The 23,499-nt window shown below is 40.3% G+C and overlaps 2 protein-coding genes across 2 annotated transcripts in view; one reads left to right on the top strand and one right to left on the bottom strand.

Annotated features, from left to right (window-relative positions):
* Nucleotides 1–953: 953 nt before the first annotated feature.
* On the bottom strand, nt 954–15,706 carry apobec2a (apolipoprotein B mRNA editing enzyme, catalytic polypeptide-like 2a). Its single transcript, XM_074647963.1, has 4 exons — nt 15,200–15,706; nt 4,384–4,608; nt 2,743–3,051; nt 954–2,212 (listed from the first exon to the last, which is right to left on the bottom strand). The coding sequence occupies exons 1-3, from the start codon at nt 15,493–15,495 to the stop codon at nt 2,748–2,750; spliced, it is 825 nt and encodes a 274-aa protein (XP_074504064.1). The 5' UTR covers nt 15,496–15,706; the 3' UTR covers nt 954–2,212; nt 2,743–2,747.
* A 5,668-nt stretch (nt 15,707–21,374) lies between these two features.
* The window catches only part of LOC141775068 (dihydropyridine-sensitive L-type skeletal muscle calcium channel subunit alpha-1-like), a 52,828-nt gene continuing 50,703 nt past the window's right edge, over nt 21,375–23,499 (top strand). The window contains exons 1-2 of the mRNA XM_074647995.1: nt 21,375–21,649; nt 23,291–23,396. Of these exons, the coding sequence (XP_074504096.1) occupies nt 21,462–21,649; nt 23,291–23,396 (294 nt within the window). The 5' untranslated portion in view covers nt 21,375–21,461. The remainder of the gene's footprint in view (nt 21,650–23,290; nt 23,397–23,499) is intronic.

Here is a 23,499-nt window from a genome sequence, read left to right as displayed (position 1 = left end):
CACATAATACGCGTGGGTCTTTATAGGTTGAGTCATAAATTAATTAATGAATGACTCAACCTATAAAGATCCAATTAAAGACCCAATTAATTAATTAATTAATTAATTAATCATGAGTCATTATTGTGTGACAGGTTGAAATGATGAAGTGATGACATTTTGGACAGACATTATGTAAATACAACATACAACCGTGTTGGGTGGATCTTCAGTGCTGTTTTATGTGCAGTGTAGCTGCAGTTCAGCTGAATCTTTGAACAGATCAGGTCCAGTTTAACGTTGTAAACTCCTGTAAGTTCCAGTCTAGGGTTGACTTTATTAATCCCACTGCTACAGCAGTTTAGCAAAAAAGACAAAAAGAATATTGTGCAAAAAGCTATACAATAATTATCAATACAATAGCTTATCAATATACAAAGCTTAGCAATATGCAAAAATAGCAATAAGCTAAAGTTAGCAATATAAAATGAGAGGATTTACTGTACATGTACTGTATGTGTCATGCTGTGAGGTGGACAAGGAAACATGCTGAGTTGAAATACTGGCTTCTCTGACAACAATGCTTCAGCCAGTATGTTCTCAGACGTTGCTTTGACATTTCCGGAATGGAAATGTCAAAGCAACGTCTGTTTTTGTTTTGGTCGGTGAGATCCGGTCCATGGCCCATTTCAACACCCCGTTATCGCGTATGAAACGAATTGGCATGCAAACACAGCCTTCTGCTGCACATCTCAAAATGACTGCAACTTGACTGGTTGGCAGAGGCATACAGGTACGAGGCACTTATTCTAGTTTTTATTATTATTATTATTTGTGCCTTGAGAGTCTTGTGCGGAATGATTGTAATTACAGTCAGAAAAAGACTTTGGCTGTGATTGATTTGGTCAGCTGCTTGAAGACTGATGAAAGATGTGCTGCTGTGTCGTGGAATGTGAACAGAAGAAACAGCAATAGACTGATAAAATCTGTTTATTACTGAAAGAACAGAGCAGAAAGGAGGCAGAAGACAAATATAGATATATAGTATTTGGATCTAAACAGATGAGTCAATCCGGGCCACATAAACAGATATGTCTCACTTTTTTTATTTAACTGTCTCAATGTGTAGACAATGGTGAGCAGAAGACCAAAGGTGTAATATCAGTAGTGTCTTCATCGCATCACTTTCTCACAGCGCTAATCTCAACACAATGCGTATCAGACCCAGCCATCTCTCTCACACACACACACACACACACACACACACACACACACACACACACACAAACCAAATCCAGCTGAGAGATAATAACTAAAGTGGTTGTATCCTCAACTACTGAGGTAAGAGTTGACAGAAACTCAGCTGCTGAATGTGGAGGACTACACGCATACGATCATGAATACAGGAGCTATATCTGCTACAGAAATGACATATCCTGAATCTGAACGTATTCCGACGTTCCCTTTTGTCTTTTACCTCTTCAAGCAGGAAACACGTTCTCGTCCCAACTCGTCACATACTGACGCTTTGCCAGACCCCTCGGCGTTACTTTTCAGTCGCAGTAAACACGGGGTTAATGTTGTGAATTAAGCAAAAACACGTGCTTAGATTCAGACAATGAAACAACTTAGTTAGGTTTAGGAAAAACACCATGGTCGGGCTTAAAAACTACGACGTTTGTACGGTGAACATGTGACTTTGCGTTGTGAACACGGGACACAAACAGCGGTCTCCAGTGGTTAGACCATCCACCTCCCCTCCCGCCTGCCCTGTGTCTCTTTCACTCTTTAAACTATGTCTCCACGGCACTTTCCCTCAGTGGTTCCCGTTGCCACGGATGGGTTTACTTTGTAGTTAACAGAACGCCCAGTGCGTTTCATACCCGCACCAAACGGGTGCCTTGTGCGGCGGTATCGATGGCTGTGACAAAGCGTCGGCATTTGACGCCCTGGGAATGAGAACGGGCTGATATAGTCTAGCGCCCCATAAAAATTAAGCCAGATGTAGGGATTAGTGCCAGATGTTGTGAGGAGGGTCTTTCACCGTGGCACAGGAAGTGTGATGACAGCAAAGGCGGCACACTCCCACACACACTGCTGTTCTACTCTCACACATTCATATGCACTGTGAATATGTATCTCTATCAGTAAACAACAATAATAATATCAACATGAAACATCTGTAAGGAAGTGGTGATGATGATCGGGGGTGCACACAGTCCAAACTGGATTCCTGTCAACAGAGAGAGAGAGAGAGAGAGAGTTTTTAAAAACACTGTTTTTACATTTATTACATTACACTGGTTAAATGCCCCACTTCATAAATGCAAACACGTAATTATGTTAAGAAAAATATTTCATCATTATTAAAAGAGAAAAGAGCACCTTCAATAAACAAACATATTTTAAGAAGTGACCATGCCTTTCATTTTTGAGTCCCACTTCCACTCCAGTATTATACATGAAGAGAAATCGTCATTACAGTAACAGAATATTGATTCATATTTGATCAGCGCTGCCTAGTTTGACCGTTTGATCGGAGTTCGTTAGTGATTGACAGCGGCTCAGAGACGGCAGACTCCAGCTCGGCTCTGAGTGGTTGTTTTCCTCCGGTCTGTGAAATCTTGCAGATGCCATTAGGAGCACCGGAGGGCACATGATTTTTTTCAGATGACCTGTCTCATGCACTACTTTCAGGATATAGTGACTGTTTTTTTTAATCAGATTTGCTCCATTTCTACCCACTGCTGCTTTAACACTCACTGTGGTCACTGTAGAATGTCAGCCAGCTTCTCCTGGTAATACTCATAGTTTTCTTTGCAGTCCTCCCACAGGTTCAGAGGTTGTTCCTCGGTCTCCACAAACGTATCCCAGGTGTAGGAGAAGTCCAGAGGCTTCATCACCCTCAGCTTACAGCCAGCAGCGTGCAGGTCCCTCATTCCGGCCTGGATCTCTGATTCCTCCCACTCAAACAGCCGAGCAGCAAAGATGCTCAGCTTGATGTTTTTCCTGGCCTTCAACACTTCAGCTATCTTTGCCGCACAAGCAGTGCATGGACTGGACGACACATACCTGAAAGGAAGGTGGCAGGATGAAGAGATACGCTTTTAATTTTCCAAAAAAACAATTTCACACATCTCTCATTGTATCAGTGCAGTATAAGGATAACAGATGAAGATGTGATTTCATTTATGGACATAGAACTTTTCGTTTTTGGGTACAACTGTGTTGCTAAAAGGGGCACTCCACTAAGTTAAGTACTTAAGTAACGCCACTTCCGTAGTCATTATAAGCCAAACCAGGATCTTTTCATAAACCTAACTAAGTAATTTTGTAAACCTAAGGACGTTGTTTCCTGCTCCAGTTTATTTTGAAAAGACTGCAGTGGATAGTGACGTTCTCAAAATACAGTACAAACGTATTTTCATTGCTTACAGATAGTCTCCACGAACTATGAGAAGAAGCTACATTTAGCTTATTTTAGTTTTTTTATAATCTTACCAAATTAAAGTATCACAGAGTAGTTTGTTCTTTAATCCAAATGTATTAATTCCAAATTATGTGAATGCACATTTGCACAAAACACAGAAAAGGTAACAACTCTAACAAGCAAAGGCTCTCCAAGTCACAAACGCATAGACAAAAGGCCGAGGAGCTTTCTGTCTGATTTCTATCCTATGATCATATGATGATATAGGCATTTGCATTTCTCATCTTTAAATGCACTATATGCATGGTATTCAAAGAGACTGTTAGCACCAATTCAACATATTCTATTATGAGACCCTGAGTCAGCACATATGAATGCTTTTTAAGCATTTCACATCTGGAAGTAGCTTACTTGAGGAATAAGTCTTTATTACTTTCAACTTTGACCTTGTTTTTCTGTGACTTTTCTATTTTCAGAGGTTACTTCACATTAGTTTGTATTACTCCAGTACACTGGGTGCACTGCCATCCAATAGCCAGCAGAGGGCCACAGAACAGTATGAAACTTTTTCATACTGTACATAGTTTGATTGTTCCATAGTTTGTTTAGCTCTGAATTGCAATTGATAGTGGTTTATGTATTACAACAGACCCATAATATATTGTGGGTATATATGCATGTGGCTGCACAATGTATACTAACTATAACTAGATATTGTGTATTTTATTTATTGTTCAAATTTGACATTTGTCAGTTTACAGTTTAGATGATGTTTTGACACAAGAAGCTTGTTGTGAAATATATTTGAAACTCACGTTTTGTTGATTTGTGCATTTAAGAGCATAATCTATATGAACGCCAATGACAAAATATTCCAAAACGGCCATAATAACAAGGACTGCAAATAAGTTATGTTTTAATTTTCCTCATTCTCTATGCCACATACCATCTGACAGTTTAAGAGAGGTATCTACCAGGTGACTGTGTATTTGACTTCAGGGTCGTATTGCGGCAGGCACTGTGTGAAGAAGGCCTCCTCAGCATGAGACCCGGAATGCTCATCCTCCAGATATCCCCTCAGTAGCCCGTCGGCTGTGTCCCCTACAGCTACCAGGTAACACAGGAAGGTCTTGTTGCGGCCCGAGGAGTATTCCACGTTCTTATACTGGAACTTAAAGGCAAAAGGATCGATCCGGTCTCTGTGTAAAACAGAATAAATGAAAGAAACATTAGTAAGTTAGTTTTCATATTCTGACATGATGCAAAGCCAATATGGGACTGTTTCAGTTATATCTGATATTGTCAATTAGCTTTTTAGTCATTCTCTGTGGATCTGCAGTAAGGTCAGTTATAGCTTTTTCTCTGAAACTCCAAGAAAAGTCAGATTTCCTTCTATTGTTCAAACGAGCTATAATTGTCATTTTAATAAAAAAAAAATGTGTAAATCACTGTCTATGTCCCTGTATTCCAGGGGCATTGTTTCAGCAAAAAACAAGGTATGGCAACATGACATCAAAGACCTACTATACTATTAACAAACTGATCACGTCTCAGTTCTGCTCCTGCCTGCCCATAGGCAGACACTCAAACGTGACTCACAGGTGACCAATCAGACTCGACTTTGCGCAACTGCTTCAGCACTAGGGAGTGGTGTGTGTTTAATGACAACAACATAAACACATACATTGACACGGTCATTGGCTACGTCGTCAAATGCATTGATGACATCGTACCGATGATTACTGTACGGACATTCCCAAATCAGAAACCCTGGGTCAACGGGGAAGTCCGTGTTAAACTTAAAGCACAGGCCGCCGCCTACAACTCAGGTGATTTGGATGAGTACAGGAAATCCAGGTATGCGCTCCGGAGTGATATTAGCAGTAATAAAGAGACAATACAGGGACAAAGTGGTGTCTAACTACCAGAGCTCTGACACCAGAACCATGTGGACTCGACTAAGAACCATCGCAGACTACAAGAGGAAAAACAGCCGGTCTGAGGTAATGTCTGCATCTCTCCTAGATGAACTGAACACCTTCTATTCACAGTTTGAGAACAACTCTCTGGCTGAGGAGGACCAAAAGGCCCAGGACCCCTCCCCACTAATAATATATCATGATGCTATACTAATGATGTGTGCAGATCTTTTAAAAGGATCAACCTACTCAAAGCACCTGGACCTGATTGCATCCCTGACCGAGCTCTCCGGGTGTGTGCAGACCATCTGGCTGATGTCTTCTGTAGAACGGTATTGAATATGTTTACCAGTATTATATTGGCCCGTGGTACACACATTCACCAGGGTGTTAATTATCTCCTCATTACTTGGGATTACTGATACTATATTTCGTGCTGACTCGCTCATAGTGAGACACACGTCTAGCAGCACCAAGATCTGTACGGATAATGACCTAAAACCAAGATGGCAGCAGCGCCGTGATGACGTCAGATTTCATTCCATATTCTCAGTTTCATTCAATATATTCAGGATTACATTCAATATTCTCAAATTTCACATAATAAAATATATATAATAATTTCCTAAACAGCATGCCATAATACATATATATATACATACATACATATATATATGTATGTATGTATATATATATATATATATATATGTATGTATATATATTAGTACTTCTCATTATGTAACAATGAGAAGTACTAACATTTTTTACATACATATACATATTACATACTACATTCCTATTTACACCTCTATATATACATATATATATATATGGAGCCAATCCCAGCTGACATTGGGCGAAGGCGGGGTAGACCCTGGACAGGTCACCAGACTATCACAGGGCTGACACATAGAGACAGACAACCATTCACACTCACATTCACACCTACAAGACATTTAGAGTCAATGAACCTAACCTGCATGTCTTTGGACTGTGGAAGGAAGCCAGAGAACCCAGAGAAAACCCACGCTAACACGGGGAGAACATGCAAACTCTACATAGAAGGGCCCCAAGCCGGGTTTGTAAAGATCGCTGTGTAAAAATATAGAGGAATAATGTCTCCCTGAGTCTATGATATCAGCATTAATATATCATCATCAACTATTGTCTATGTAGAGATAAAGAGGAGTAATGTCTACCTGAGCAGAGAATCAAGTCTCTCTTCCTCTGTTGTGTTGGAATCATAGCTTCTCTTCATTTTGTTGACATAGCCAGGCTGGCCACACGTGTTTTTAGTGCATGTGAGCGTGCCCCACTGGCTAGCACATGGCCGCCGCTCTGCACTGCTTTCATAAGGCAGTTAACAGCTGATCCCACTATGGTGCCTTTGCGGAAGCATAGCACCCACCCTCTGTTCCCTCAGAAGTTAACACTGTTGGCTCTGTCAGCACTGTCGTCCTTGTTTTTACTGTTAGCACCGTTAGCTGCGAGCCGCTGGCGCAACCGTCGCCATGTTGAGAGCCATGTGTTGAGAGCCATGTGTTGAGAGCCATGTGTTGCTCACGCAGGCGGTCTGGCCCAAGCGTAACTCTGTGAAACATGGACACAGTATAACGTCAGTGTGTCTCTTTCACTCCTTAAACTACGTCACCACAGCACTTTCTCTGAGCGCTTACAGGTGACGCGGATGGGTTTATATTGTGGTTAATGGAGAGCCCTGTGCGTCTCATACCGCCACTAAAGGGTGCCTTGTGCGTCAGTATCGAACGCCGACCACTGTAACAAAGCGTCGGTATTTGACGGGCTGACATTATGCATGTGTTTCATTAAGATGCATTATCTATGTCAAGCAAGTTTCGAGCATAGCATACTGAAATGAACTGCAAACCAATGAACAGACCAATGAAAACAAAATAAAATAACAGCGTGACTTGCAGGAATTAGGAAATAATAATCATTAACAAATGCTGTGTGCCGGTTATAGTTACTTGGCTGACCTTACGAAACCGCGTTGTGATCTTTTATATGATAGCATCTACAGCTGTGTGAGATAGAAGCACAGCACCTGTTTCTGTTAAGTGCGAGTCAAGCGAACATGAAGGAAGGTGAGACGGGTGTCAGGTTGTAATGGTGGAGGCAGCAGGCAAAGAAGAGCTAATTTTACACCGTCTTCGTGGTTGGAGACTGGAATTCCACTGCAGTATTATTAGACTGGTTTTCATATAACTCAGCTCTCATTTAAGGTTATATTGATAACATTTTTATGTAGACAAAAAAATTAAAAAACACACAATACATCCACAGCTTTTAGAAAAGTGCAGAATAAAAGTATGGCTTTTCCTCAAAAAAAATATTATGACTGAATTAATCGTTATCTTAATCTCTGTGGAAGATATCTAACGTTTGAGTCCCACTTCCAACAAGGCTTGTGAGCCAATAGTATAACGACATTGGAATCACGTGGTGTCGGCTACGTTAGCATCTTAGCATTAGTGACGGTTGCATCCAGTTACTGTTAGGCCTATACAGCAACCGGATCAGAACGCTTGGGACAGAATCATTCCTGTACAAATGCTGTTTAAAGAATTTGCTTATAGTAATCAAGTAGTCTGCTTACAATGTTCATTTTGGGTCTTTCCATGCATGACAACATATAGAAAAACATTTTAAACTACGTTAGACTAATGTTAGTTGAGTTTTTCTTTTGTTTTTTTTACTTTATTCCCTTGATGCTTTGCCTCGCGGACCGTCTGCTCTCTGGCTGGATACCTGTGATGTGTGTACATTGATATCACTATGGGAAAAGGAAAGTCATTTTCTCTGAATGAAAAACGAATGTGCACGAGAAACTCATTGAACTGAATGAACTCATTCATTCACAACCTTTCTGTGTCTCTCATCTCTACTGGCTCCTACTCTATCAGCTGACTATGGGTGGTTCACTCTTAGATAACCAAACAGATTCTACCACGTTCTCCCTGAGCCAATCATATCGTTGCAATCGAATTTTAAAGTTGTTCTCCTCTCTGCTGCCGTCAGTTTTCATTTCAGTGCGAACCGAGGCCACCCGCCTCCACCCCGTCACCTCCAGTCTTCATCATATTCAGTACCCAGTTCTGCTCCACATCCCTTCATTGGATCTTCAGCTATTCTCTTCACCACCCCCATCAGTGTCTAGACTCCAGGGGGGGGGGGAATATACTTAATCTCATCACGGCATCACTACCCCCTTTGATATACGTCACGATGGAGTCTAATCACCAAAGACTTTGTACTATTCTTCTTATCATGCACCATTCAATAAATTATAGTTCATTTGATTGTCTCTCCTGATTGAAATATTGTCTACAATAGTTGTTTGCTGCTATGCTCTGGATATTGAGCACCTTTAATGACAGCCCTCTTAAAATGTTCCCTCAATCCAACCTCGCTGCACCCAATTGTCCACCATAAAATCGAGAGCAGAATCAAAGATGTTAGCACACTTCTCTTTTTTAATTCTGAAAGCCGTATTAATATATATTTCATCAGTTAGCCCAATTGCAAAATGAAACTGTTGGCTGTTACCCAGTACACTTGCATTGCAAACTGGGTTCTGTCCACTCAGCCAAAGATGGTTTGTTATAAACAGAAAACCCCACTCTGTACAAATTTGATTTTCAAAAAGAAAAATTCAAAAAGGATTTGATGTTCAAAAAGACCAATAGAGGTTTGAGTTTGTCGGTCGATAAACAATCTTGCAGTACCTGATTATGTGCATCATAATCCAGCCTCGGCATATTAGAGCTACATAGCAGTTGAATCATACTGATCAACAGCTAAAGCTATCAGATAGTAAATAATAGTGGAAATCCCTCAGTTATACTTGTACTTTTTATAATCTTAGCTAGTAATAGGTAATGTAATGTTTGCTCAGCAGCTGTCAACAAACAAACAGACACATTAACAAACAACAAAACGAACAAACATTCCGGCATGTTAGTCCAGCATCATCTAACAGCACAGCACACCAGCATCATCCAAACGTATAAACATCATCCAGACATAATCGCACATGTAATGCACCCACAAATAATGCTCCAGGATACATCCCACAATGAAAATAGAACAAATAAACAGTAACAGATACAATCACAGATTGATCACAGATCCCATTTAAACATTAAACGGGTTACAAGTCTTTGAAACATTAAGCTATGATTCAGCTTTTTGATATCTTTTACAGTTTTTGAATTATCACAGTTAAAGTTTTATGCTTTTTTCAGACTTTTTTTCTGAGTTTATAATGGGTGTGTATTGCGCAGCTTTACAGTGATGACATCACTCACACTCTCCCTCACTCTGCATTTTTTCTTTTTTCAAAATGATCATTTTTATTCAGATAATTTTGTCTTCTTTCAGATAATGTGCTCATTTCAGCAATAGGTCTTACAGTTTTGGATTTATCTCCTTCAAAGCACCAAGAGATCCCTTCCTCTCTCTCATCCGCTGCAATGTTAATTCACCTCTCAAAGTCTGGAACAAAAACTCAACTGTGGAGACTTTTTAAACTGCCAGTTCGCACACATTTTTAACTTTATCCACACAAATGACACGTCAACATCTTCATCAAAGTCTTGAGGTGCTCAAACTGAAGAGATTTAAGGTACAAAATTTATAGTTTTTAACTGAGGGAGTCTTTTTCAGGTAGTACCCTCTCTGTGTTTTCACCAGTCATTCCCAACCATGACTCAGCACTTTCAGACACAAAAAGGTGTCTCTGATTGGCTGATTTGAGCTCCATCAGTCTCTGATTGGCTGATTTGAGCTCCATCAGTCTCTGATTGGCTGATTAGAACTCCACCAGTCTCTGATTGGCTGATTAGAGCTCCATCAGATTAGAGCTCCATCAGTCGTGTCCTGTCTCTGATTGGTGCATTGCTCTTTAGCTCTTTTTAACTGTACAAGTTTAAATTATATTTAAGCCTTTACAGTTACTGTCTGCCTGATCAGTCTCTGCCTCTCTGATATAAAAGTACCTCTGTCTGTCTCTCACACACACACACACAAGCCCCAGAATATCTTATTTTAATATTGTATCTTAACAGGGAACTCAGGACAAGTTTTTTTTCAAAATAAAATCTATTGGGTAACTCTATCTACTATATTCTGTCTAACGACTTACAGATTTAAAGGTTCTAGCTACTACTACTACTGCTACTGCGCTACTACTATTAATACCATAACTGCTGCTGCTACTAATACTACTAATACTACTACTACTACTATTGCTACTACTACTACTACTGTTACTGCTACTACTACTGCTCCTGTTCCTACTGTCTCTACTACTACTACTGCTACTTTCCATCCAAATACCACTTTCAGTCTAACGACTTATAGTTTTTAAAGGTTCATTCAGTGAAAATACTATTTCGGTCCAAGCACTTATAGTTTTTGAAGGTTTGTTCCACCAGTGGAATTCTAAAAGTTTATTCTACCCAAATACTACTTTCTGTCTGACGACTTAAAGTTTTAGAGGATTGTTCCACCCAAAAACAGTTTTCTGTCTAACGAGTTAATTACACCTTTAACAGCATTACAGTTTAGCTACCTGCTTTTCCATCAATGTATTTCAGCTCTTACCTTTTTTTTGGGGTCACGCAGTTCCGCTTTCAACTCTGCCAGTTTTACAATTCAGTTCTGTATTTTCAGCAATGCTTTGCAATTAATTTCAGCTGTCAGCATTCCCACGCATTTTCAGCAGGAGATGCATTTCATAGTTCTCCATGAAGTTTGCTGGTAGTGATATAACGTTAACGTTGAGGTAGCCCCAGTGTGTTTTATGGAGTGAGGACTCTGTTTAAAAAATTGCAATTTAATGCTAACGTTACATTACTTGTCATTGTCACTACTATGCTTAGATTTTTATTAAATACTTAATAAAGATAAAATAATAACACAGAAGGTCAGTAGTCTACACCTAAACAGCAACAACTTCATTAGACTACTCCGACCTTGTCAAGAACAGCACATCACAACTTCACTGCTTCAGTTCCACCCTTCACAATAAACTCCCCGGACACAAACCCTGGAACAACGCTGACTAGAGGGAACTGAAGTCATTCAGAGTCTTCACTAAGAGGCAACTCAATAAAAACACTTACACTTGTTTCTTTGTTACTATTAGCTTTTAGCTGAGCTAGCGTGCTCTGCTACACAGCGGCGTTCAATGAAAGACTGCAGACAGAGCAGATTGAAATATCGCTTTTCTACATGTTTAACCGTTTCATCGTGTTTATGCTTGTTGATCAGGTGTATTGATAAAGTCTTGGCTTTAAACTTGCAAAGGTTTTATTCGACTCATCTACCCAAAGATTTGTAACTAGATTCCACTCATTGACAAAACAGCTTTTCCCTTTTTCCTCCTTTATTTTTGTAGGTTCAGTTGATAGTTCAGTGAAATTGCTCCGTCAATCATTTAGGAATTAGTATTAGCCATTTAGCCATTAGGTGGAAAATCTTTGAAATAGAAAAAAACAAAAACAGAAAAGAAAATACCTACACACTATTACAAAATTTGTGTAAATATAAGCAAAAATATGTTTTTGAAACATTGCAAAATACATTAAACCTTATTTCTCTTAATATACAATCCCATGTTAAATGTCCCATGTTAACTGCAAATAAGCAAATGCCTCCTGTTGTCATAGCCCTTGCCTCAACATAAGGAAATATGTATATATATGTATATATATCTTATTTAATTATTATTTTTGATTTATTTATTTAAACACAAAACATTTTATAATTATACTTAAGATATTATTAAATCATGCAGTAATTTCACACAACATTATATGATAAGCCCATATAAGCTATAAGCTTAACCGCCTAACTACTATTTATAGTTTTATTAATGATTTCTCACCACGCTTGTGACTGAACGTGAACCAGGATATACTTGAGCACTGAACAAACAATCAACAAGCCTGTTACAGGGCTACAGGGCGTAGCACCTACCAAATAGAACTACGTCAACGTCAAAGACTCATTCTTTCAGCCATCCATCTCCCAAAATGTGACTTTCTGCAGAATGAGGAAAGCACTAAGTAGTGTCAGTGGACTCTGGGAATCCTCAGGCAGTAAAAAGAACTCTACAGGCATACTATTATTGCATCCATCAGTTGTACTTTGGTTCTCTCAACAAATTAGAGATGGAGGAAGATGCAAACCCTTTCACTAATCTACAACCATTAACCATGACACCATGACAGTTCATGGCTGTATGACCTTACAGCCGCTGTCAACAACTCTTTTCAGTGGAGGAGTGTGGATGGAGGTCTGCCCAAAAAGTCACTAGATTTGTCACTAGGCACTTTCTTTTCTTCAATGTTGTCAAAGAGACACTAAGCTGGCCACACTGACAAGCAGAGGCTCACCTCTGAGAAGACACAAAGTCAGAACCACTGTTGCCAACTCCTGTCCAATGAAAGCAGCTATAGCTCCAAAAGCCGCTAAAAGTCGTACGCTCATTTGCATATTGGTGACATCATCGAATAATCATTTGCATAAAGTTTCATGGTTATGTCAGTTGCAGCAAAGGAAAGGTTACCTAAAGCCATATAAAAAGGTAGATAGAGAAATCTTTAACCAAATAATCAAACTCACTACAGGGACATTTACTGTATGTTTGAGGTGAAAAAGTAAAAATCTACAAAGGGAAGGAGAAAGTGGACAAATATGCTGCTTTATGCAAATGTATGTATATATGTATTATTGTAAATCAATGAACAACACAAAACAATGACAGATATTGTCCAGAAACCCTAAAAAAATACTGCATTTAGCATAAAAAATATGCTCAAATCATAACATGACATGGCAAACTGCAGCCCAACAGGCAACAACAGCTGTCAGTGTATCAGTGTGCTGACTGCATGTGATTATCATAAAGTGGGCATGTCTGTAAAGGGGAGACTCGTGGGTACCCATAGAAACCATTTACATTCACATATCTGGAGGTCAGAGGTCAAGGGACCCCTTTGAAAATGGACATGCCAGTTTTTCCTCGCCAGAATTTAGCCAAGTTTAGAGCGTTATTTAACCTCCTTCATGACAAGCTGGTATAAGTATACTGTAATAGTACAACCTCCAAAAGATTGTGTTAATGCGTTAAAGAAATTAGTGGCATTAAAAAGAATTATCGCGTTATATTTACTGATGGTCTGAATACGTTTCTAAATTTGTTGCTTTTTTAGAAATAAAGTCAAGCAAGAGAAAGTCGCCAAGTTGGCAACACTCACCAGAACAATCCTGAACAAACAGAGCTTTCATCCAGGAGACCGCTGTTCGTGTCCCGTGCGTTACGTTTCAGTTTACAATCAGCTGTTCGTGTGCCGTGTTCACAATGTCAAGTCACATTTCCCCTATAAAAACAAAGTCATTTTAAGCCCAACGGTGTTTCTTCCTCAACCTAACTGTAGTGGTTTTGTTGGATAAACCTCAGCGAGTGTTTTTGTTTAATTCACAACATGAAGCATGTGTTTACTGCGACCCAAAAGTAAAGAGGAGTCAGACAAAGCGTCAGTATGTGACGAGTTGAGATGAGAACGTAGGCCCACCCGCAGCAACACAGAGACTGAGAACAAAGACTGTAAATCCATATCCTGTCGAATGTCATATCCCTTCCTGCTTTCTGCATTCTGAGAACAGAACGACAACCAATGCAGCCAAAACTACAAAAGTATGACTGGAAAACAGGAATTTTCCATTTTAAGCAGAGGGGAAAACATAGGACTCAATCACTATGGTAAAACAGCACTACTAAACAACATCAAGGTTGTAAATTCAAACCCATGCTGAACCAGAAGTTTTTTCTCAACACCTAATGAAGCTGCTTTTCTTAGTCAAAGTGTTCAAGTGAAGAGAAGCTGAGTGACGACTAATAGCAGTATAGTTTACTGTGGGCAGGGTTGGGTCAGATTACTTTAAAATGTAGTCAGTTACTGCAATGATTACCTCCACCAAGGCCGAAGGCCTAGGAAGGAGGTTATGTTTTCAAAGCGTTGGTTTGTTTGTTTGTTGGTTTGTCCGTTTGGAGGATTACTCCAAAAGTCTGAGATGGATTTGAATGAAATTCAAGGGAGGGGTGGGGTGTGGCACAATGAACAATCCATTCAATTTTGGTGGCGACCTGGATCATGATCCGGCTTCGGGAATTTTTTTTCATAACTCCGCTCAGCCTGTGCATTTACACCACAGGCTTTAACTGATGACGCGTTCATGACACGTACCGCTCATCTCAACATAAACAAAAACACATGTGGATGATGGCGCAAGCTGAACAGCGAGGGGATGGGCAGCGACGTACATGAAACCAGCCTTGGAGGAGGTCTGCGCTCTCCCAGTGCACTTCTATTTGTAATAAGTAACTTAAAAGGATTCTTTTGCATTACTTCTAAATCAAACATTGAAAATATTGCACCTCATACAAAAAACGGAAGATTGGAGTTCCACAAATGTTCCTTTTTTTCTCTTTAAACATGTCAGAACATTTTCGATGCAAATAAAATGCATGTTTTATATTCAGCAGTTGGTCAAATCAAATTCATACAGGTAAAAAACTTATATTTTAAAGATGTAATCAAGTGTTTCCACCTTGGGCATGAAAAAGGTAAGATTCGCTCTTAATTGTCAGATAGTTCACTCAAATCAACAATAAGTGGTTTTCAGTGTGGATCCTCATGTACAGAGCACAGGCATCCTCAGCCAGAGACTAACTCAGTAAATAAAGCCACTGCAGAAAGAGAAGGAGCTCACTGAGCCGTGCACATCCTTAGCTCTGTCTACTCAGCTGTATCACCAACCACACTTGGTGAGATGGACCTACCCTTGGATGATTTCGAATGGAGGTAGTTCCATCGGCTCGATCTGAAACTCTTCATCTTGACCATTAGCTACTGCCCCTTCGGCTGGCGGGGCGTCTCCGTTATCCACCGGCCGCTCTCCTTGCTCCGCTTCGTTCTTCACTTCCTTCTTCACTTCCTTCTTCACTTCCTTCTTCACTTCCTTCTTCACTTCCTTCTTCACTTCCTTCTTCACTTCCTTTACATCCTTGCTTGTTTCAGCGGTCACTTTTTCTTTTTTCTCTTTTCTTTTCACTGGTGTACGACTTTTGTCAGCCATGGTTAAAGAATGACTGTCTAGAGAAATCTGTGGGTTCAGAAAGTCTGTGCAGAAGGTAAAAAAAAACAAGATTTAGATAAAGACAGGAGGTGAGGACGCAAAGACCTGAAACAAAAACAAAATGACTCAACAGAAGACAAGCAGAAAGGAAGGGACACCAAGTGAGGGGGGAGGAGCGGAATTGGAGAGAGGGCAGGGAAACCAGAGGAAGAAAGAAGTGCAAGGAGCAAACTAAAGAGAGAGAGAGAGAGAGAGAGAGAGATGCTGGGATTAGAACATATAGTTCATAGGTTGGTACATAAATCAGGCCGAAATGAAGGATCATCATGTAGTCATTTATCTGATAGATGTCTCTGCGGGAAAATCAATCTACTGTGGCGATGAAAACTCAGATATAATAAAAACCTGCAAAAAACACCTACAAAGCTTTTAGTTGCGGCTATATCCAACCAAATATAAGATTTAAAAATGCTGTAGCTTATTAAAACTCAGCATAAAATATTGTCTATAAACAGCTTCAATCTAAAAATATCAGTATTGCGTTAGCCTTTAAAGGCTCATATGGGTCAAACCATGTTAGATCCACACAGGCAGCTGCAGCTCACAGACGGACTAGGTCTATTTAAAGACCCTGGGAGGAGGGGGGGGGGGGGGGGGGGGACTGAGATTGCAGCTAATGTTGTTTACTGATACATAAGACACTTTTACACAACATTAACCTAAAGTCACTGTCTCTCAATAACCCTCTGTTGTTTGTGTCCCACAATGGGTTCTATGGGTACCCACGAGTCTCCCCTTTACAGACATGCCCACTTTATGATAATCACATGCAGTTTGGGGCAAGTCATAGTCAAGTCAGCACACTGACACACTGACAGCTGTTGTTGCCTGTTGGGCTGTAGTTTGCCAGGTTATGATATGAGCATATTTTTTATGCTAAATGCAGTACGTAAGAGTATTAAATACTTGACAAATCTCCCTTTAAGGTACATTTTGAACAGATAAAAAAAAAGTGCGATTAATTTGCGTTTAATCACGATTAACTATGGACAATAATCGTGATGAAATATTTTAATCGATTGACAGCCCTAATTTAAATGAATAGTGGGATTTTATTCTTTCCTTTCCTTTGGTAAAGGATGGTCCAGTGTATTCTCTGCTAAAGGACATAAGAAAGCAAGCTTTCCTTAGCATTTAGAGAATTCAAACTTATCATGGCTTCCTCTTTGATACTTCTGGGTCGTCTCACTCAGTTAGGAACCTTCCTAAGCAAAAAAAGACTATTGGACCGCAGAACAGGTCTCAGGGGTGCCACTATTCTTTTGGCACGAGCATTGTGACTCTTTCTGTAACAGTCCTGTCGTGTCGACATGAAGCCGTAACTAACATTTACGTAATGAACCCTTTTTTCTGACAGAAAGCCAACACTTTAACAGATAGGTGAAGCCAGAAATGTTATGTATTCAGTGTCTGATAGGGGCTTTAATGCATGTGTTGTAGGATGATATCGGTACACAGAAGCAGAATGAAAAGAGTTTGACATTGCTTGCAGCCAAAGAAAGATAAGAAGGAGACAGGAGGGGCCCCTCCTCTACAGCAGTACACTCCTGCTGAGGAGTGCTCTGCAACAATGAGGGTCTCCCCTTAACAGGTATTTTTCAACCTGGACCCTATTTCCCCATGTTTTTGTGTCTGACTCATATGGACAACAATTTCTGGAAATGGTCCACTTATCCCTAACGGGATAAGCGGTTGCAGATGGATGGATGGATGGATGGTCCAGTATTGAGGAAAAGCGCTAGACGGCTGCTTACTGGCTGCAATCTGATCCTGTTGGGGCAAGCTGGCATCGTAATTTACGTCCACTAAAAGTGCTTGTTTTGCCATGACAGGCTCTGATTGTTATAAGTGTCTGACATTATGGAAGTTGAGAGGCAGTGGCTTGAGGTTAATATTGTGTAAATGTGTCTTATGTATCAGTAGACAACATTAGCTGCAATCTCAGTCTGTCAAGGAGAAGTCTCGTAAAACTGAACCTGCTACAGCCTCTGAAAGACGGTAAAGTCGGTCGGCATCGAGGGTCTCAGAAGGTTAAAGATGGTTTTGGAGCTAATTGTACTTACTTTATATATCCTAGAGCCGACCTCCAATATTTGCAACCCGGTCTCACAGGAGGGCGTATAGTCTAATTAGCAGGACATTAAACGGACATTCTGTGTGTCATAGGTACGCCTTTTGGATATTTCGCATGTCATTTGTACACTGTGCAAATGTCCACAGTTTAGGCAACAAAACCACTCAGTTAGGTTAATGAAAAACATCATGGTTGGGCTTAAAATATGTATTTAAACCAAGTAAAATACGCACGGAAACAACGTAATACGACTACGAAAAACACTTCACAAACGCCACTAAAAAAAGTGCATAAAAGTGCAAGTCCATAAAAGAACAGGAACAGAAGAAGATCCAAAAACGGTGGGAACCAGGACTGAACACTAGACACAAGGAACTTAAGCAGGTACACTGGAATCATAGAATGATGATGGACGAACCAACAAAGAACAAAGGAAGTGAGGTGGTATAAATAGTGACTGACTATCTGGGGAAGTGACAACAGGTGAGGTGAGTGCAGAACTAATTCGGGACAGGTGAAACTGATCAGGGCGGGGCAGACAATCTCAAAGGCGGGAAGTAAAACAAAACATGACACTTGAGGAGGGAACCTACAAAATAAATCAGGAACCTACAACGGAAACTCAAGACCATGACACTGATTGACTTGCGTATTATCGTGGCAGTCATATGCCTTTTTGTACAAAGAGGCTCATATTTGACATGATGAAATGCTAAGAACTAAATGAAAGTCTCGGTTAGCTGGGTTAATTTATTTTTTGGCGCTTGTGGGCAGAGGAACTCCAAAACAAGCTGACAGACTCACAGCTCCAACATGTTGGCTTTAAATGTGTCATAGCTAATGTGTTAGCAAATATTTGCCTCCAAATCCAGCAGACACAAAGCAACATTAGCATTCATTTGGGGTTGTGTTTCTCACTATCTGATGATATAGGCCCAAGCAATATTCACTCTACTACTAGCTCTGTTTTGGTCTCAACCAACACCTGAGAAAAATATCAGCAAAGAGTATAGAAGCAAGGAGGCAAAACTGTTTTCGACAACTGCCTCTGCTGCCATTTTGGACTGAAATCGCTTATTATATTTATTATATTTTATTATATTTATAATATTTTATTATATTATATTTCATTATTCAACACAGTCCATTTCAGGAGAATCTGACAATAAAATAGAAATAAGTAGTCGCTTTCAGTCCAAAATGGCGGAAGCGTAGCTTTGCTGCTGGGCGCTGATGTTGCAATGGAACGAACAACTGATTTTCACTTCTTAGCATTATACTTTCTATGAGGGGTTTTTAGTCGGGCTCTTTAGTTACTGTTTGACTTCCATAACTAGCTGGTGAAGCTAGCTGAGAATGAAATTGACAATATCAATGTCATGTCGGTGTGTTAAACCTGAATTGATTTTGTTTTGGCCACTTGGGGGCAGCATAATGAGCTATAAATGAAAGAAAGAGTGGTATATTACTGTATAGTGACAAACACAGTGTTAATATTTGGGTTTAAAGGCACCTTGATGTTTCTGGTTTCTTATTTCAGTTACTGCATTAATGTTGCATGTGTGCTTATGTTATTCAAATCTTAGTGAAATAAAATCAAATTTGATTTTCAGCTTTTTGGACTACTTGTATTTCATTGACATGTTTGTTGTGGGGTTAGGGTTAGTGTTATGTTATGCATTAGAGCTCACCACAGACCAGGTGTTTAGCTGAATTAGTGTTGATTTTTAGTGACTGGTGGGAATAAAAGTCAGTGGTGTAACAGCCTTCACTGTCCAGCAGATGGAGACGCCTATCTGATGTTTTATCATTATAAAAATATAATGGCATTGTTCTTCCACAACTCTGACATAAGCTGTGAATAGTGGGAAATGAAATGAGGTATGGAACTGAATGAGCTATGAATATTTGTACCTTTATCAGATACTGCTGAGGTTCCAGTGAGCAAGGCACTGGTGACATGTCTTAATGGAATTATATTGTGTGATATTTATCCGGAGAGCATGCATGCAGCACATGAATGACATCCCACGTCCCAACACAGGATGGACATTATGGACATTATCAGATAGGCGTCTCCATCTGCTGGACAGTGAAGGCTGTTACACCACTGACTTTTATTCCCACCAGCCACTAAAAATCAACACTAATGCAGCTAAACACCTGGTCTGTGGTGAGCTCTAATGCATAACATAACACTAACCCTAACCCCACAACAAACATGTCAATGAAATACAAGTAGTCCAAAAAGCTGAAAATCAAATTTGATTTTATTTCACTAAGATTTGAATAACGTAACACATGCAACATTAATGCAGTAACTGAAATAAGAAACCAGAAACATCAAGGTGCTTTTAAACCCAAATATTAACACTGTGTTTGTCATTATACAGTAATATACCACTCTTTTTTTTCATTTATAGCTCATTATGCTGCCCCCAAGTGGCCAAAAACACAATCAATTCAGGTTTAACACACCGACATGACATTGATATTGTCAATTTCGTTCTCAGCTAGCTTCACCAGCTAGATAGGGAAGTCAAACAGTAACTAAAGAGCCCGATATCATAGAAAGTATAATGCTAAGAAGTGAAAGTCAATAGTTCGTTCCATTGCAACATCAGAGCCCAGCAGCAAAGCTACGCTTTAACCATTTTGGACTGAAGGCGACTACCAGACGCCGGTAAAATGTTCGCCTAAAATGCTGTACAAAAGTAAAACAACATTTTTTCTATTCTATTTTCATATATTTTACTGAAATGGCCTGTGTTGAACAATGAAATATAATATAGTAAAATATTATAAATATAATAAGAGATTTCAGACCAAAATGGCAGCAGAGGCAGATGTCAAAAAAGTTTTGCCGAGGAATTTTAGCGAGGAAAAACTATCATGTCCATTTTCAAAGGGGTCCCTTGACCTCTGACCTCAAGATATGTGAATGTAAATGGGTTCTATGGGTACCCACGAGTCTCCCCTTTACAGACATGCCCACTTTATGATAATCACATGCAGTTTGGGGCAAGTCATAGTCAAGTCAGCACACTGACACACTGACAGCTGTTGTTGCCTGTTGGGCTGCAGTTTGCCATATTATGATTTGAGCATATTGTTTTATGCTAAATGCAGTACCTGTGAGGGTTTCTGAACAATATCTGTCATTGTTTTGTGTTGTTAATTGATTTCCAATAATAAATATATGCATATATTTGCATAAAGCAGCATATTTGTCCACTCCCATGTTGATAAGAGGATTAAATACTTAACAAATCTCCCTTTAAGGTACATTTTGAACTGATAAAAAATGTGTGATCAATTTCCCTACATTTTTTAATTGATTGGCAGCCCTAGTTTTTGTTGTCGTTGTTGTTGCAGTACCGTATTGTCCCGTTTATATATATATATATATATTTATTTTTTTTCTCATGTACTTCTACCCTTCTCTGTTCGGGGCACACTCGCTTCTAGAAAATATCCTATACCCAGACTATATCTGTGCAAATGTCCTCTTTTGTCACACCATGCTACAACGGCCATGCTCATTGTCTATATTTATTCTCTTGACCAAACAGCTGCTCAGTAAACCTATCCCTTACAAGTAGAGGGGACAGCTGCCATTCCACAGATATAGACAGACAAAGAGGAGGAGCTCCGTCAAACCATCAGAGACAGACAGTAGTATGACAGACATGATTGAGACAAGTTGAGAAGGGTTACCAATGAATGGACAGGCCTCTATACCCGACAGGACTACTGCATTTTGAAAAGGACCTTTTGGAATACCACCTCCAATTCAAAGTAAACTTGGCACAAATACTCTCTTGAAGCCGCAATGGCAGACAGCAGCAGTCCCCCACTCTCATCCTACATCATGGATGAGGAAACTCTGAAGAGAAAACAAAAGGAGAAGCTAAAGAAGCTGATGGCGACGGGAGGCAACCCGAGGCCCGCACGCTCTCTCCTCATCTTGACACTGAAGAACCCTTTCCGCAGGGCATGCATCAATATTGTGGAGTGGAAGTATCCTGATGTAGTAAAGGGTCTCTCGACAGCGGGACAGAGGATCATATTTTACGTAATTGTCGCTTCCGCGGACCGTATTTACTTTCAGTAATCAGAGGTGGAACGGCACGTGTATTCATATTGAATCATTCGCTACAGGACGTAGGGTTTGGTATGTGACATCCTTTCGGTACGCCATGTGACCCAAACGGCGGTTTATGTCTACTACTTGCACATGCGGAACAGATATTCTGGAGTGCGAGTTTTACCAGGAAAGTTTTGGCAGCACACCAGTTGTTCTTTATCAGCTGTAGCATGCTAGTTGTCTTAGCCCAGTTAGTCAAGCTCAGTGGACAATGTCAAACTGTATGCCGACACTATTAAATTGAAGTCGGGTCTATCTGTGGAGACGCTTCAAACAGTTCATTTACGACGGCATCACTCGGACGTGTCGAATAACAAAAGAAAAGAAAAACAGACTGGGCGGCGAGTCCTTCTCTCCACAGCGTTCAGGCAGCATCCCACTGCAAATTCACACCGTGACAAAGTGACTAAGGATAGTGATTTATCACTAACACACTCGATCGTAAACATTTTTTCTTTTCATATTGACAATATGCCAGTATTTGAGAGCCTTAAAGGGACTCTATGTAAGAATCAGAAATTGCTTGTTAACATCGACACCTTGGGCCGTTAAGTCAACGAAAGTCAGCGTCATGTTGCTCACGCTTGTGCTCGCTCTACATAGACATGAACGAGCATCGGTTAAAACAGTGAGGCGACACACGTCAGCTAAAAGCACAATATCACCCTATATTTCAGCTGCTTGGCAGTAATGTTATCTGACCAGACGAGGGTCTCTCCATGAATCAATGCTGATCCTAGTGTTGGCTTTTCCTGCTTCAGCCTCGCGACCGCGGCCGGAGGGAACGGGAGAAACCTCAGCCCCGGTCGGAGACGATAACGTTACTCGCTCCGGAGCCCCGTGTATTCACTCAGCAGCAGGAAATAAGACACTGGAAACCTTGAGCGCGGTGCGTAAGTGAAGGCGAGCAGGCAGCAGAGCATCTACTCTGGCCCTGTAGACCAAAGCTAAGGTCTCCCCTGTGTCTTCTGACCGCGGTCGGGAGGCTGAAGCAGGAAGAGTTGACACTGTTTAGCAAGACGGGCTTCACTAAATATAACTTTGCGGTTTTGGTGCTTCCGTCTAGTTTGTGTTAGAGTCTTGTCTGAACAGCGTAGCCACACGCGAGCGTGCACGGGACACTGACCCGCAATGATTTAAACATGTAGGAAGTTACAAACAGTGCCTTTTAACTGTTACAGTAATAATGATGGCCAATGAGCCACTGTTGAATGTTTACATATATAAATTTAATAAATAAATTATTAATAATAATATATAGAATTGTTATTTTCTCTGCTGTGCCGAAAACCTACCGAGCCGCGACCCCAAAACCGAGGTACATACCAAACCGTGACTTTTGTCTACCGTTCCACCCCTATTAAATATCATATGTTTGGTGTTCTATTTGTAGCACAGCTGTAAGTGAATGTGTGAACGTGTCAAGGTGTTTGCTGTTCCATTTGTGAGCTGTGGGAATATCTATATTTGAGCTACTATGGTTGGATTTGAAACTTCCTATAAATCACTTTCAGACCTTTTGAAATCATAATCCTACTGGCCATCTTTGCCAACTGTGTGGCCCTGGCTGTATACCTGCCCATGCCTGAGGAAGACAGCAACAACACCAACAGCAACTTGGTGCGTCAGCATGCTTGTGTTTGTTATTATAATGTACTGTGGATGCCGATAAGGGTTTATGCCTGTGGTTCCCAAAGTTGGCACCCTGGGGTGCCTTAAGGAC

Source organism: Sebastes fasciatus, chromosome 1, assembly GCF_043250625.1.
Source record: "Sebastes fasciatus isolate fSebFas1 chromosome 1, fSebFas1.pri, whole genome shotgun sequence".
In the NCBI taxonomy this organism is placed as follows: domain Eukaryota; kingdom Metazoa; phylum Chordata; class Actinopteri; order Perciformes; family Sebastidae; genus Sebastes; species Sebastes fasciatus.
Note: the sequence above shows the minus strand (reverse complement) of the source record. Positions and strands in the feature narration are given on the sequence as shown.

Coding starts and splice junctions, on each gene's coding strand:
- apobec2a (XM_074647963.1), bottom strand. CDS start 15,495: ATGGCTGACAAAAGTCGTACACCAGTGAAAAGAAAAGAGAAAAAAGAA. Junction 4,609..15,199: donor CCATTCGAAATCATCCAAGG/GTAGGTCCATCT, acceptor TGTTTTACACAG/AGACCGGATCGATCCTTTTG. Junction 3,052..4,383: donor GTCAAATACACAGTCACCTG/GTAGATACCTCT, acceptor CCTTCCTTTCAG/GTATGTGTCGTCCAGTCCAT.